Source organism: Callithrix jacchus, chromosome 15 (assembly GCF_049354715.1).
Source record: "Callithrix jacchus isolate 240 chromosome 15, calJac240_pri, whole genome shotgun sequence".
Lineage (NCBI taxonomy): Eukaryota > Metazoa > Chordata > Mammalia > Primates > Cebidae > Callithrix > Callithrix jacchus.
The window spans coordinates 80,249,599-80,262,860 of record NC_133516.1 but is presented as its reverse complement, the minus strand read 5'-3'; the positions used below and the strand labels follow the sequence as shown (position 1 = coordinate 80,262,860).

Sequence of the window (13,262 nt, the reverse complement as noted above, 5' to 3'; positions counted from 1 at the left end):
TTATTCAAGACTGTCAACTGGGATAGATTAAACAACACTTGGCAACAATTAAAAATACACAAGAAAGTCACCACACTGTACTTGTGAGGTTGCTTTATTTTTCATTTTTGTATTTTTGTGGAGATGGGGTCTCACTGTGTTACCCAGGCTAGTCTCAAACTCCTGGCTTCATGGGCTTCTGCCACCATGGTCTCCCAAAGTGTTAGGATTATAAGCATGAACCATGGCACCTGGCCAGAGGTTGCTTTAATAAGCAGTTTTTCACAACTTCTTTACTCTTAAAAGTTTTTATTAGCTGTTATATTATCAAAAATTTGATAAAAATATGTAACTGGGTAAAGCATGGTAGCCTTTAGCAGTAACAATAGGAAGCCTGGTTATTGGACCATATGGCCATAAAAAGTGCCTCACTACTTGCTTGGTATTTGCTTACCTTAATTACAAACAGACTCCTTAGAAAAAAATAAATATCATGGAGAATGTAAGACTTATGGTCCCCAACCTATAAAAATTAAATTCAGTATCTTGTAGGATACCCAGTATATCCTTATAATAGCAACATTTTGTGATTTTAGGATATTTATAACCATGTATGTACTTTTCATTAATTGCACTCTGTTTCCTATGGCTATAATGTGATTTTCAAGTCTGTATTCTGTTAGTAGAAGCAGTAAATGAGCAATATATATGCATTACTTGTTACCAAGAAGCACAGTTCCTTATGGTATTCCTTCTGCCAAATTGTATTAATCATATTCAGATTATATAAAAATATTGTAAACTAATTCAGTTCATATCACAAATTATCCTTAACATAGCGTGTGTGTCTGATCTGGATCTCAAGTTTATTTTCTTTGCTATGTTTGATCTGCACAATTGTAGTCTTGTTGACTTTCAGTTTCCTTCAAGTAGTGTAGCTCTTTGAAAACCAAACATTTAACCATGTACCCTCTGCCAAAAGAGTGACAGAGAGAAAGCCCTGGAAAAAAGAAATATTACATTAATCAGTTTAAGTCTATTCTCTGTGTGAAGTGGCTTCAAGATGATGTTAGATTTGGGAGAAATTTGAAGCAATGTGGCCACCTTTGCCATAGACTTAGTATGAGCCACCTGTGTGATGTGACTGCCACAAACAGTAAGATGTTAATTTAGTATTAACAGAGGTGTAGCATTCCAACAATAGGAAGACAGAGTTCTGTTAGATTATTCTGCCATAGCTATAACATTGTGTCTATTTCTGCTTTTTTTTTTTGAGACCGAGTTTCGCTCTTGTTACCCAGGCTGGAGTGCAATGGTGCGATTTTGGCTCACCGCAACCTCCGCCTCCTGGGTTCAGGCAATTCTCCTGCCTCAGCCTCCTGAGTAGCTGGAATTACAGGCACGCGCCACCATGCCCAGCTAATTCTTTGTATTTTTAGTAGAGACGGGGTTTCACCATGTTGACCAGGATGGTCTCGATCTGTTGACCTCGTGATCCACCCGCCTCGGCCTCCCAAAGTGCTGGGATTACAGGCTTGAGCCACCGCGCCAGGCCTATTTCTGCTTATCTTACTTTTATATTTGTATATTTTGCCCTCTGTGGGATCAGCCACGGATAGCTTGTTCCCCTTTTATTCCAAATACAATAATTATTTTGTTGTATTTTATTCCAAATAAATACAACAAATAATTCTAAATAAATACAACAAATAATTCTAAATAAATAAATATTCTAAATAAATACAACAAATAATTGTTGTATCTGGAATAAAAGGGGGAGAAAACTAAGTGATCCACATTGTCTTCTAAAGTCATAAGCCATGATTTTTTTAACATTATTAAGCATTATTCTATAATGAAAACCATCAGATAGATCAAGAAGAAACAGAGATTGTGATTATATTAATAATCAGAGACTTCTAAAGGACCACTTCCTATGACCTTTTAATAAGTATTAGCTTGTTCTGCTTATGATAAAATATGTAGTTCCCTGGTTGTCATTTTTGAGAAAACTTAAAGCAATCATCTATCCCCTTAAAATGCTTTTTAGGGACAGTTAAGAGTTTTTTTTAAATTAGCAGCTTACATTATATTTTTTCATTAGAGATCTAAAATTAAAATATCTAGTCTTTTAAAATTATTTTCTGTATTTTATTTTTATTTATTTATTTTTTCTTTTGAGACGGAGTTTCACTCTTGTTACCCAGGCTGGAGTGCAATGGCGCGATCTCGGCTCACTGCAACCTCCGCCTCCTGGGTTCAGGCAATTCTCCTGCCTCAGCCTCCCGAGTAGCTGGGATTACAGGCATGTGCCACCATGCCCAGCTAATTTTTTGTATTTTTAGTAGAGACAGGGTTTCACCATGTTGACCAGGATGGTCTCGATCTCTTGACCTCGTGATCCACCCGCCTCGGCCTCCCAAAGTGCTGGGATTACAGGCTTGAGCCACCTCGCCCGGCCATTTTCTGTATTTTAAGTATTATATCTGAGCGGTACATTTTAGACATTCCTTTTGAAAAATTAGAGCTAATAGAACTAAAAGAACTTATTCCTCTATCTTTGATATGAACATTCCTATTTTCTTGTTATTGTTTTTTTTTGCGGGGGGGGACAGATTCTCACTCAGTTCCCCAGGCTGGAGTGAAGCAGTGTTATTTCAGCTCACTGTAGCCTCCACCTCCCAGTTTTAAGCAATTCTCATGCCTCAGCTTCCCAGTAGCTGGGATTATAGGTGTATGCCACCACACATGGCTAATTTTTGTATTTTTAGTAGAGACAGAGTTTTACCACATTGCCCAGGCTGGTCTCAAGCTCCTGAGCTCAGGTGATCCATCCATCTCAGCCTCCCAAAGTGCAAGGATTACAGGTGTGAGCCACCATGTCCAGCCCATCATTTCATTTTCAGCATGTAGGATTGGTTGGATTTTATTCCATTTTTAAAGTTGTAGAGAAAAGCCATAATATTAGCATATAATGTCAGTATGATTCACTAAAAGTATTCTTTATTTTTAACATTGGGCTTAAGAGAAAAAAGAAAATAATTTTAATGTTTTTGTTTCATTTTAGGTCTCCGAATAACTGTGCTCCTGACATCCTTCCTTATGGTTTTAGGAACTGGTCTGAGATGCATACCTATATCAGACTTAATGCTTAAAAGAAGGTAAATCCTGTAAATAACATTTCCCCCTGATTTTTCATTTTATTATGTGTATAAAGTTTTAAGAAGATCAGTATGGGGTCATATTTATAGAAGCATTTATTTATTTTTTATGCTATATGATGATTAATTTAATTGACATTTATTTGTTGTGTGGAAGACTATACTGGTTGTTGTGGAAATAAAAAGAGCAAGTTAATCTTCATATTACTGAGGAACAATAATCATGAGAGAATAATAGTGTAACACACTCTAAGCATAATAATATACTATTTATATAATAATGTAGTTAATGCTACAGAAGAAATACAAAATTGCCCCAGGAGACTAGGAGAAGGTTCGGCTGAGGGTATCAACAAGAGGAGTTCATAAAGGAGGTGGTAATTAAACTAGGCATTGAATGATGAGTAGAATGTTGTTAACTACAGTCAGGGGAAGGGTATTGCAGGGTGGGGGAATAGCAAGAATGAAGCCATGGAGGCAGGTAAGCATAGGCCTTTTCTGGGTTGGGTAGGTAGTCTTACCTGTATATAGCAGCCTTTCTGCAACTGGGACCATGGATTTATTCTTAGGGAGTGTAAGATATATGAAGGTTTTACATTTCGTTTTTATATTGGTTATGATACAGTATTATTTTACCAGTAATAATCTGCAATAAAAATGTTTTTTTTGTTGATCAGGATGTCAGTTTCTTAAATTAGTGTTTCTCAGACTGGGGTCCTTGGATGTGACCTTGAAAGCCATTGAGAAATTTTTTCCCCTTCCGAAGAACCCATAAATTCCTCAAGTTCGAGAGATACTGGTCTACCGATGAAGGTGTAAGAATGGGATGGATATAAAGAGATGGGGTTAGAAGTGGTATTTTGATTCTGAAGGATCTTGATACCATCCTCTATTATTAACAGTGTACTTTCCTTACTGGATAGTAGGAAGCCCCTTAGGCTCTTAATCAGAACGGTAGTATTAGACCCGTCTTAGGTTTACTATGGACTGAGATATGTAGAATTGATTATAAGGGGTAGAGACTGCTGGTAGAAGACCAGGAAAGATACAGTGGAATCCCAAGCTGGAGTCATTCTTTTGTTTGTCTGTTTATTAGATTATTCATTCATTCAACAGAATTCACTGAGCTGCTATGTGCCAAGCTCTGTTGTGGGCATTGGGAATATGATAGAGGACAAAGCAGATAAAAATTACCACCTTGTAGTTTCATTCCAGTCAGGGAGACTGGCAATAAACTCGATAAATAAATAAAATATACAATATATGCATGGAGGGTAAAACAAAAATAGAAAAAGGCGAGGGAAGGATGGTGAGATTTTCGGAAAGAAAAACTTTATTGGGAAGATAACCATTTTGGGATAAAAACCTGACAGAAGTAACGGATGGTGTAATATTTAGGAATCAAGCATTATATGCAGAGAGAACTGCAAGTGTTCAGGGCAGAAGGGGACAGGCGTACCTGGCAGGGAGGCTGGTGTGGCAGGGGAAGAGTAGTAGCAAGTGAGGTCAGAGCAGTTATGGGGTGGTAGTGAGAGTGTGGGACCACATTTTTTAAGATCACATCAGCTCCTCAGCTTTTTCTGAGCTGGAAACCATTGGAGGTTTTGAGCTGAGAGTGCCATGGTGCTAGGCTGTTCCACTGAGAATGGACTGAAGCTTGAGGTCATGGGCATAAGTAAGGAAAGTTGAAAACTCGTGCAATAAACCAGGTGAGAGATGATGGTGCCTTAGACCATAGTGGTGGCAGTGGGAGTGGTGAGAAGTGGTCATATTCTAATTATATTCTTGTCCATTTGCTGGCAGACCAGATGTGGGGAGTAAGAGAAAGGAGTCCAGAACGATTCCATGCTGTGGGAAGTTGGGGGAGTGGAAAGGATGGCACAAACCTGAGGGGGAATGTGAGAAAAAGAGATGGGGGGTGATACACTGGAGATTTTTACTTGAGGGACTCTGAAATTGTTGATTCCATTAACAGATGGGGAACATAGAAGTGGGGGAGAGTAGATTTTGGCAACAAGGTGTTGACTTTCTTTTGGAACAGAATTTTTCAGTTTCAAAATAAATGTTCAGTTTTGAATTTTCAAAATGTGTTCTCATTTTAGAAAATTCAGGGTACAAGGGTTCATATTTTAAAAGGGAAATAGGACAATCATCTAGGTTCCTATAGAAAGCTAGTCATAATTTTCCATCCTTCTGAGGTAGATTTTAACACAAATCTCATTATTGTGTTTGAGATGCTCTTAATTTTTGAAACACCCAGTGGTGTATTTTTTCAATCATCCATAGATTTTAAGTACAGATTTTCATATAAGCTTAAAATCAACACTGCTTTCTTTTAATGCTTATTAAGGCCAGGTGCAGTGGCTTACGTCTGTAATCCCAGCACTTTGGGAGGCAGAGGCAGGTGGATCTCTTGAGGCCAGGAGTTTGAGACCAGCCTGAGCAACATTGTGAGACCCCATCTCAAAAAAAAAGCCTATTAATATTTTTGCTAGCTTTTCTTCTGTTTTGGGCCATCCATACTATTACTTGTCTCCAGTCTCATACCCCTTTATATCCTTTCCAGATATAAAATTCTGGGAATAATAGAGTTGACTCTCCATCTTGTTGAAGAAGGTGGTATGAAAATGAAACAATTCATAAAGAAATGTACACAAACATAGAACAGATAAGAAGTAGAACCAAATAGAGATTGAATCATTCTTAAAAAAGAATGTGTAATTTGAATTTTCAATCTTATGCATTCATCTATAAGGAAATAAGACTTCATTTTGTGGTCTTTAAGCATTTCTTTAAGCAGTATTATTAACAATGCATGATGCAGCTGTTAAAATGAAAATGCTACAATTTGGAACATGTATTTTCAACAAATTGGGTCTATAGATCATTGCTTTTAAGCTTCAGTCTCCATCTGACATTCCAGGGAAGACCAGTGTTGAAACAAGCATTTAGAAGTCTGTGTTTTCTGTGGCCTTGTTTCACTCAGATCTTTTTGAGCTTCTGACCCAGTCTTTTGGAATGGTTCCCCCGCACCTTTGACTTCCTGTATCTTAACTCCTTTAAGTATCAAGACACAAGAATAGCAGCGTTCTGACAAGCTCTTCCTAATGTTGTTCTACTTCTATATAATGTCAGTATTTCTTCTATCTGCATAGTACTGATGAAAATTCAAGAAAAAATTATTTTGCCACATTTCTCTTATAACAGGTAAGTGAGAAACTTGGAATAACTCAAGAGAAGTTCAAAAGAGTTATTTCTTGAGAACTCGAGAGAACTCAAGAGAATATTCAACTTTCATTGTAATTAAATGAATGAAAATTAAAATAGACAGATGTCTGTTTACTGGCAAAGATGAAAAAAATTGATGATGTGCTGTGCCTGAGATGTGGGGAAAAACAGGCACTGCGAATATTTGAGCAGTTTGGGGCATCCTATTTGGAGGACACTTTGGCAATATTTACCAGATCCAAATATACATGTCCTTTAACCTACACGTATATTTGCACTTATAGAAAATTAGCCCACATATAAAACTGTATCAGTTTGCAAGAATTACCATGTTTGTGCAGCTTTGCTTGTAGTAGCAGAAGGCTGGATGTAACCCGGATGCCTTCGGCAGAGGACTGATCATGATGCAGTATATCATGGAATAATATTGCGCTGAAAAGGAAGTAAAAGCTGTAAGTGCTAATATGGAAATATCTCCAAAATACATTGTTGAGTTAAAAGGCAAACTTTAGAATATTACGTTCTTACTTAGAAAAAAATGAGAGGGGTATCATTGGTTGTTTCTGGGGAGAGCATCTGAGGAATAGAATTCTGAGGTGGAAAGGACATTTATTTTTTATTTTTTACAACTTTTGGTAATATTTTTACCATGTGCATATATTACCTTTTGTTTTGGGGACACACTCTTACTCTGTTGCCCGGGCTGGAGTAGTGGTGGTGTGATCATAGCTTACTGTAGCCTCAAACTCTTAGGCTCCAGGGAGCCTCCTGCCTCAGCCTCCTAAGTAGCTAGGACTACAGGCATGTGCCATCACAACTGGCTAGTTTTTAAATTTTTTGTGGAGACAGAGTCCCACTCTTTTGCCAGGTTGGTCTCAAACTCTGGGCTCAAGTAATCCCCGCACCTCAGCTTTCCCAAGTGCTGGGATTACAGGTATGAGCCACCGCACCCAGCCTATATTACCTTTTTTACTGAAAGCCCTAGTTAAATAAAACTAAAATCGCCACCTCAGAGCTTTGATAATAAGAAAAGGAAAGACAGGGAAAGGTTATATATAAATTTCCCCAGTATAGGAATATAAATCTTTTGATGTAAACATGAGCAATTGGTTGATTTAAGAACTAAGACTCCTCAGTAAAGTACAGCAGATTCCGTTTCCCCTATATCAGTGTCTTCTAAAATATAATTCACAGACTACCTGCATATTAAAATACAGATCCCTGGGCTCCAACCAAGCCCTACTGAGTTAGGCTCTTAAGTGAACCCTGAGAAAGAGCAGTTTTTACAAGCTCTTTTAGTCTTATTTAAATTTTAGAACTACTTCCTAGGTACACAGCATCTTTACTTTAAATAGTAATTGATTAAACAAATAGCTTTGTGCTTGTCCATTCTACAGTATAATCACATAATATATTTAATGTCTTACTTTAAGCAGATTAAGGATTAGACTCTATTTAATAAATCTGTTAGCTTTAATTTGACTCTTAAAGCAACTCAAGGCAAGTAAAACTCTTATCACTGTATTTCTGCATGGTGGTCAGATGGGCTTCAGATAAGAAAGATTGGTAAGAAAAGACAACGGAATCATGATAAGCATTTAATAGGGAAAAAAGGTAGTAAAAAGATGTGTAAAGGCCGGGCATGGTGGCTCACACCTGTAATCCCAGCACTTTGAGGGGCCAAGGTGGGCAGATTATTTAAGGTCAGGAGTTTGAGACCAGCATGTCCAACATAGTGAAACCCAGTCTCTACTAAAAATACAAAAATTACCTGGGCATGGTGACGCATTGCTGTAATCCCAGCTACTCAGGAGGCTAAGGCAGGAGAATTTCTTGAACCCCAGGAAGTGGAGGTTGCAGTGAGCTGAGATTGCACCACTGTACTCTAGCTTGGGTGACAGAGTGAGACTCCGTCAGTTTAACGTATGTGGATTTAACATATAATAAAAACCGTAAACCAGTAGATTATTTGAAAAATCATTTTATTGAATAGAAGTTTATGTAATATATGTTTTTGCAAATTCACTGCATATTAGTTAAAAACAAATTGAATCCTTGCTTTGCACCATGCATTAAAACATATTCCTGATGGGTTGGAGAGTTGTGTATTTAAACTGAAACAGAATAAGGGAAAATGAATCTTAACCCTAAAGACATTGCTTTATTCCCCAAGCATAAAAACAATGAAAACAGTGGCTCACACCTGTAATCCCAGCAGTTTAGGAGGACAAAGCAGGTGGATCACTTGAGCCCAGGAGTTCGAGACCAGCATGGCCAACGTGGTAAAACCCCGTCTTTAATAAAAATACAAAGATTACCCAGGCATGGTGCATGCCTGTAATCCCAACTGTTTGGGAGGCTGAGGCATGAGAATTGCTTGAACAGTACGCCAAGATTGCACCACAGCACTCCAGCCTGGGTCACAGAGCGAGTCTCTCTCAAAAACAAAAACACAAACACAAAGGGAAAGATTTGTAATTTGGGTTTTCATGTTAGAGTTAAGCTAACATTTTGACAACATTTTGAGCCACATGCTTCAAAACAGATTATAAAATTAAAATGCAAACTGGGAGAAATACGTGTTGCAAATATAATAAATAACTTAAAAGTAATATGAGCATTTTTGAAAATGGAACAGATAAATGGACATAGTAGACATGGCTAACAGTTTTGTTTATTCTCAGATTTCGTTATTTAAATTTATAATTCAGCAGTCAACATTTATTGACAGTCTATGTATATGTATCAGCAAAGTACAGACAGCTTTGTAACTAAGAAACCAAAAATATCGAGACTCGATGAGGTAGAAGTTTATTTTTCTCTCAAGAAACAATCTAAAACAAGCTTGTCCAATCTGCAGCATGCATGAGGCCCAGGATGGCTCTGAATGTGGCCCAACACAAATTTGTAAACTTTCTTAAGACATTATGAGATTTGTGTGTGTGTGTGTAGTTTTTTTTTTTTTTTTAAGTTCATCAGCTGTCATTAGTGTTAGTGTATTTTATGTGTGGCCCAAAACAGTTCTTTCAGTGTGTTCCAGGGAATCAAAAAATCGGACACCCTTGGTCTAAAAGATAGTGGGCTCTTCAAAGGAAGAAGGCAGCTTTGTTCTGCAAGGTCCTCCAAGACCTAAGTCCCTTCTCTGTTATTGGCTCCAGCATCTCCTAGGGTGATATTGTTGTCTGTGTCATGCTGTCGTTCCAGCCCACAAGAGGGGAAGTGTGATATCCAAGGCAGGTGACTGCATCTTTAGGTGATGACTCAAAGGTTGTTTATATCCCTCCCTCCCTCCCTCCCTCCCTCCCTTCCTTCCTTCCTTCCTTCATTCCCTTCCCTCTCTCTTTTCTTTTCTTTCCTTTTTTTTTGAGATGGAGTGTCACTCTCCCCCCGGGCTGAAGTGCAGTGGCATAATCCTGGCTCACTGCAACCCCCTCCTCCCGAGTTCAAGCAGTTCTGCCTCAGCCTCCCAAGTAGCTGGGATTACAGGCACCTGCCACCATGCCCTGCTAATTTTTGTATTTTTAGTAGAGACAGGGTTTCATTATGTTGGCCAGGCTGGTCTCGAACTCTTGGCCTCAAGTAATCTGCCCACTTCGGTCTCCTCAAAGTACTGGGATTACAGACGTGGGCTACCACGCCCAGCCTGTTTGTGTCATTTCTAGCCATATCTCTTTGGTTGCAAATTTAACACTTGGCCACATGATCTGGAAGAGAGGTTGGAAAAGTAGCTCAGCAGTGGTGTATATAGTTAAACTCAAGGATGCCATAACAAAACAAAGAAAGGGAGAATAAACAAGCAGAGACAATTAGGATCTGTGCTGTCAGATACCTTCATGTGTCCATGCACTCCCTTTTTCCCATGCAGGGAACGTGTTTATCCTTCCTCAATGGAGAAAACTCAAATTCCTGTCCAATTAGGGCATTCAACTCAAAATCCGGAATCTGTGGACTCTATCAGATCTTTGCTGCCCTCTGAGAGTCATTTCTTGGATTATTGTTTGTGACTTTTGGCTTTGTCCTCTGGAAGGCTCTCTTTTGTCCATTATCCCCAGTGACTACTCCTGAAGTGATTGTTGGACATTTCACTTCCTACCTGATGCTGATTTGGGAACCTGAAGATTGCTTTAGGGATCAAGCAGTCTTAAACCCTGATAGAAGTGTTTTGTAGTATCTTGGCAATATATTCCCTCAAATGCTTAGTAGTCTTTTGGTCTGTTTACATCAGGTGCGCTCCATGGAAATGTAACCATACCAAAATATTTCTCCTTCTGCTTCTGGTTCTTGAATCTGTTGAATCTCCTCTTTCCTTTACCAGCTTGGGTACCCATCCCGGGTTCCCTCAATTTAGTGGTGGCTACATTAATGCCATCTGAAAAAATAGGCCTGGTAAGGAAAATAACACGCTTATCCCAATTTTTTCTGCTATACTGGCTCCAAAGCACGTTTTGTTTCCTGCCATTTGGATTCAGAAGCAACCCAAGGCTTCAAATTTCTGGATTCTCATTAAATTTACATTGCGGGCCTCAGGCAGAGAAACTCTTAGCAGAGCTCTTGTCCCTTCCATCTCTACTTGCAAACCAGCTAATTCTTTCTCTCTCTCTTGTGCCATCCTAAACTCAGTAAAGGGCAGGAAACACAGAGTAATGTTCTGATGTTTTTTTCTAGCCAATTCCGGGTCATCGCAAGCAGTGATATTGCTGCAGCCACAGGTCACCTGCCTTTTCTACCTACAGTCTGACCACTAAGTCAGTGCCAATATGTTGTGCCTTTGTGAATGCAGCACCCCAATTCTTAAGCTAATTGCTCAGTTAGAGAACAAGTTAAGTTGGTATAATAAGGAGATCTTAGAATATCATGGCTCAAACAAGACAGTATTTCTTTCTTATTAATGGTCCAAAGTGAGCAAGTGGGCCAGTTCTGATCTACAAGGTCGTCTAAGGACCTGGGTTTCCTCTTTGTTACCTTCTCCCCAGGGAGATGACCTTGACAGTATAGTCAACAGTCAGTTCATCAGCACAGTACACAGTAGTCACATTGTACCCCGTGGGAAGCAGCAGAGCAGGGAGAACAGTTTTGTCTTCATGGAAGTGAACTTGAGGTCCTCCTGCTCTAATCTCATTGGCCTGAACTTAGTAATAACAAGGCCCCAGCTAGCTGTGAGGTAGGCTTTTACTTCTGCAAAACCTTGAGGTATGCTGTATCTAAAAGGAAAACAGAATGATCCTGGGGCAGTAGTTAATCGTCTCTACCACAGGCAATGTGGCTACCTATTTGGGAGGAAAAGACCGTTTTGTATCCTCATGTCATATGATGTATCAAAATAAATTCAAATAAATGAAAGAATTAAATGATTAAATATTAGCTGAGAAAAAATGTATGGGGGTATTTATCTGATCTCTACATGGGAACGATATATTTTTTTTTCCAATCATGAAAGTAAAGGAAAATCATAAAGAGAAAAGCTAATAGATTTGAGGAAGAAGTCACAGAAATGTTTTGTTGCCTTTTCCAGCAACTGCAGTTGCTGCCTTTGAAGACAGAGGAAGGGGGCCTTGAGCCAAGGAATGTGGCCAGCCACTACAAGCTGGAAACTGCAAGGAAACAGATTCTCTTCTAGAGCCTCTTGAAAAGAACATAGCCCTGCCAACACCTTGATTTTAGCCCTAGGGTCCCATGTTGAACTTCTGATTTATGGAACTGTAAGATGATGCATTTGTATTCTTTTTGCCACTAAGTTTGTGGTAATTTGTTATAACAGGAATAGGAAACTAACCACCAAGTTTGTGTGTGTGTGTGTGTGTGTGTGTGTGTGTGTGTGTGTGTGTGTGTGTGTTTTGAGACAAGGTCTCATTCTGTCACCCAGGCAGTTGTGGCCCACTGCAGCCTTCAGCTCCTGGGCTCGAACAATCCTCCCAGGCCTGAGCTTCACAAGTACTTGGAACCATAGGCATGTGCCACCACACCCAGCTAATTTTTTTATTTTTTGGTGAGACAGGGTTTCACTATGTTGCTCAGGCTGATCTCAAACTCCTGGGCTCAAACGATGCACTTGCTCTGGCGTCCCAAACTTCTGGTATTACAGGTATGCACCACCTCACCCAGTGTGTGTGTGTGTGTTTTTAAATAGTGATACTCGATGCTGATGAACCAGGCACTGTCAGCTACTACTAATGGGAATGTAAATTACTGCTAACCCTCCTGAAAAACAGTTTTCGAGTATATTTCATAAGATCTAAAGTGTTCATACATTTCAACTTACACGCCCCAAAGAAATAACCTGGAAAGTGGCTCATATTCACATACAAAAATTGGCACACCAACATTATTAATATTAGCAAAATAAGTTGTTGGGAACAACTATCCAACATTAGGAAAATAGTTAAATGAGGTTTGTCTATCTGTATAATACAGTATGACAAAACCATTAACAATTATAAGGAATAATGAAATGAGAAAATGCTAGGTAGATTATAAAATGGTTTAGTGAATAAGCTGTATATTCAGTATGATATCTGTGGCTGCCTATGTATGATTAAGTATTGACTGATTGAGAGAGTGAGAGAGATGCATTAGGGAAAAAACTGAAAGAAAAAAGATTGGAAAATCAAAATATTAGTAGTGATTGTCTGAATTGGGATATTCAGTTTCTAGATTTTTTTCTTTATGCATTTCTTTTCAAAATTTTCTATGAATATGTATTAATATATACTTTTAAACAAAAAGACAAAATAAAAGTTATATGACAAGAAACAAGGAATAAGACAAAATGAGGGGAGGTAGACATCTCTTAGACCAAGACCAAGGCCATCTTTCCCCTGTGCATTGCAGAGAGATTATTGTATATGGCCTTAATAAAAATCTAGTGAGAAAAACCAGTGGCTCACACTTGTAATC

The 13,262-nt window shown here is 38.7% G+C and overlaps 1 protein-coding gene across 1 annotated transcript in view; it reads left to right on the top strand.

The window, feature by feature from the left end:
* The window catches only part of SLC49A4 (solute carrier family 49 member 4), an 82,816-nt gene that overhangs the window by 6,141 nt on the left and 63,413 nt on the right, over nucleotides 1-13,262 (top strand). Inside the window, exon 2 of the mRNA XM_003734909.7 lies at nucleotides 3,047-3,140. Coding sequence (XP_003734957.1) covers nucleotides 3,047-3,140 — 94 coding nt within the window. The remainder of the gene's footprint in view (nucleotides 1-3,046; nucleotides 3,141-13,262) is intronic.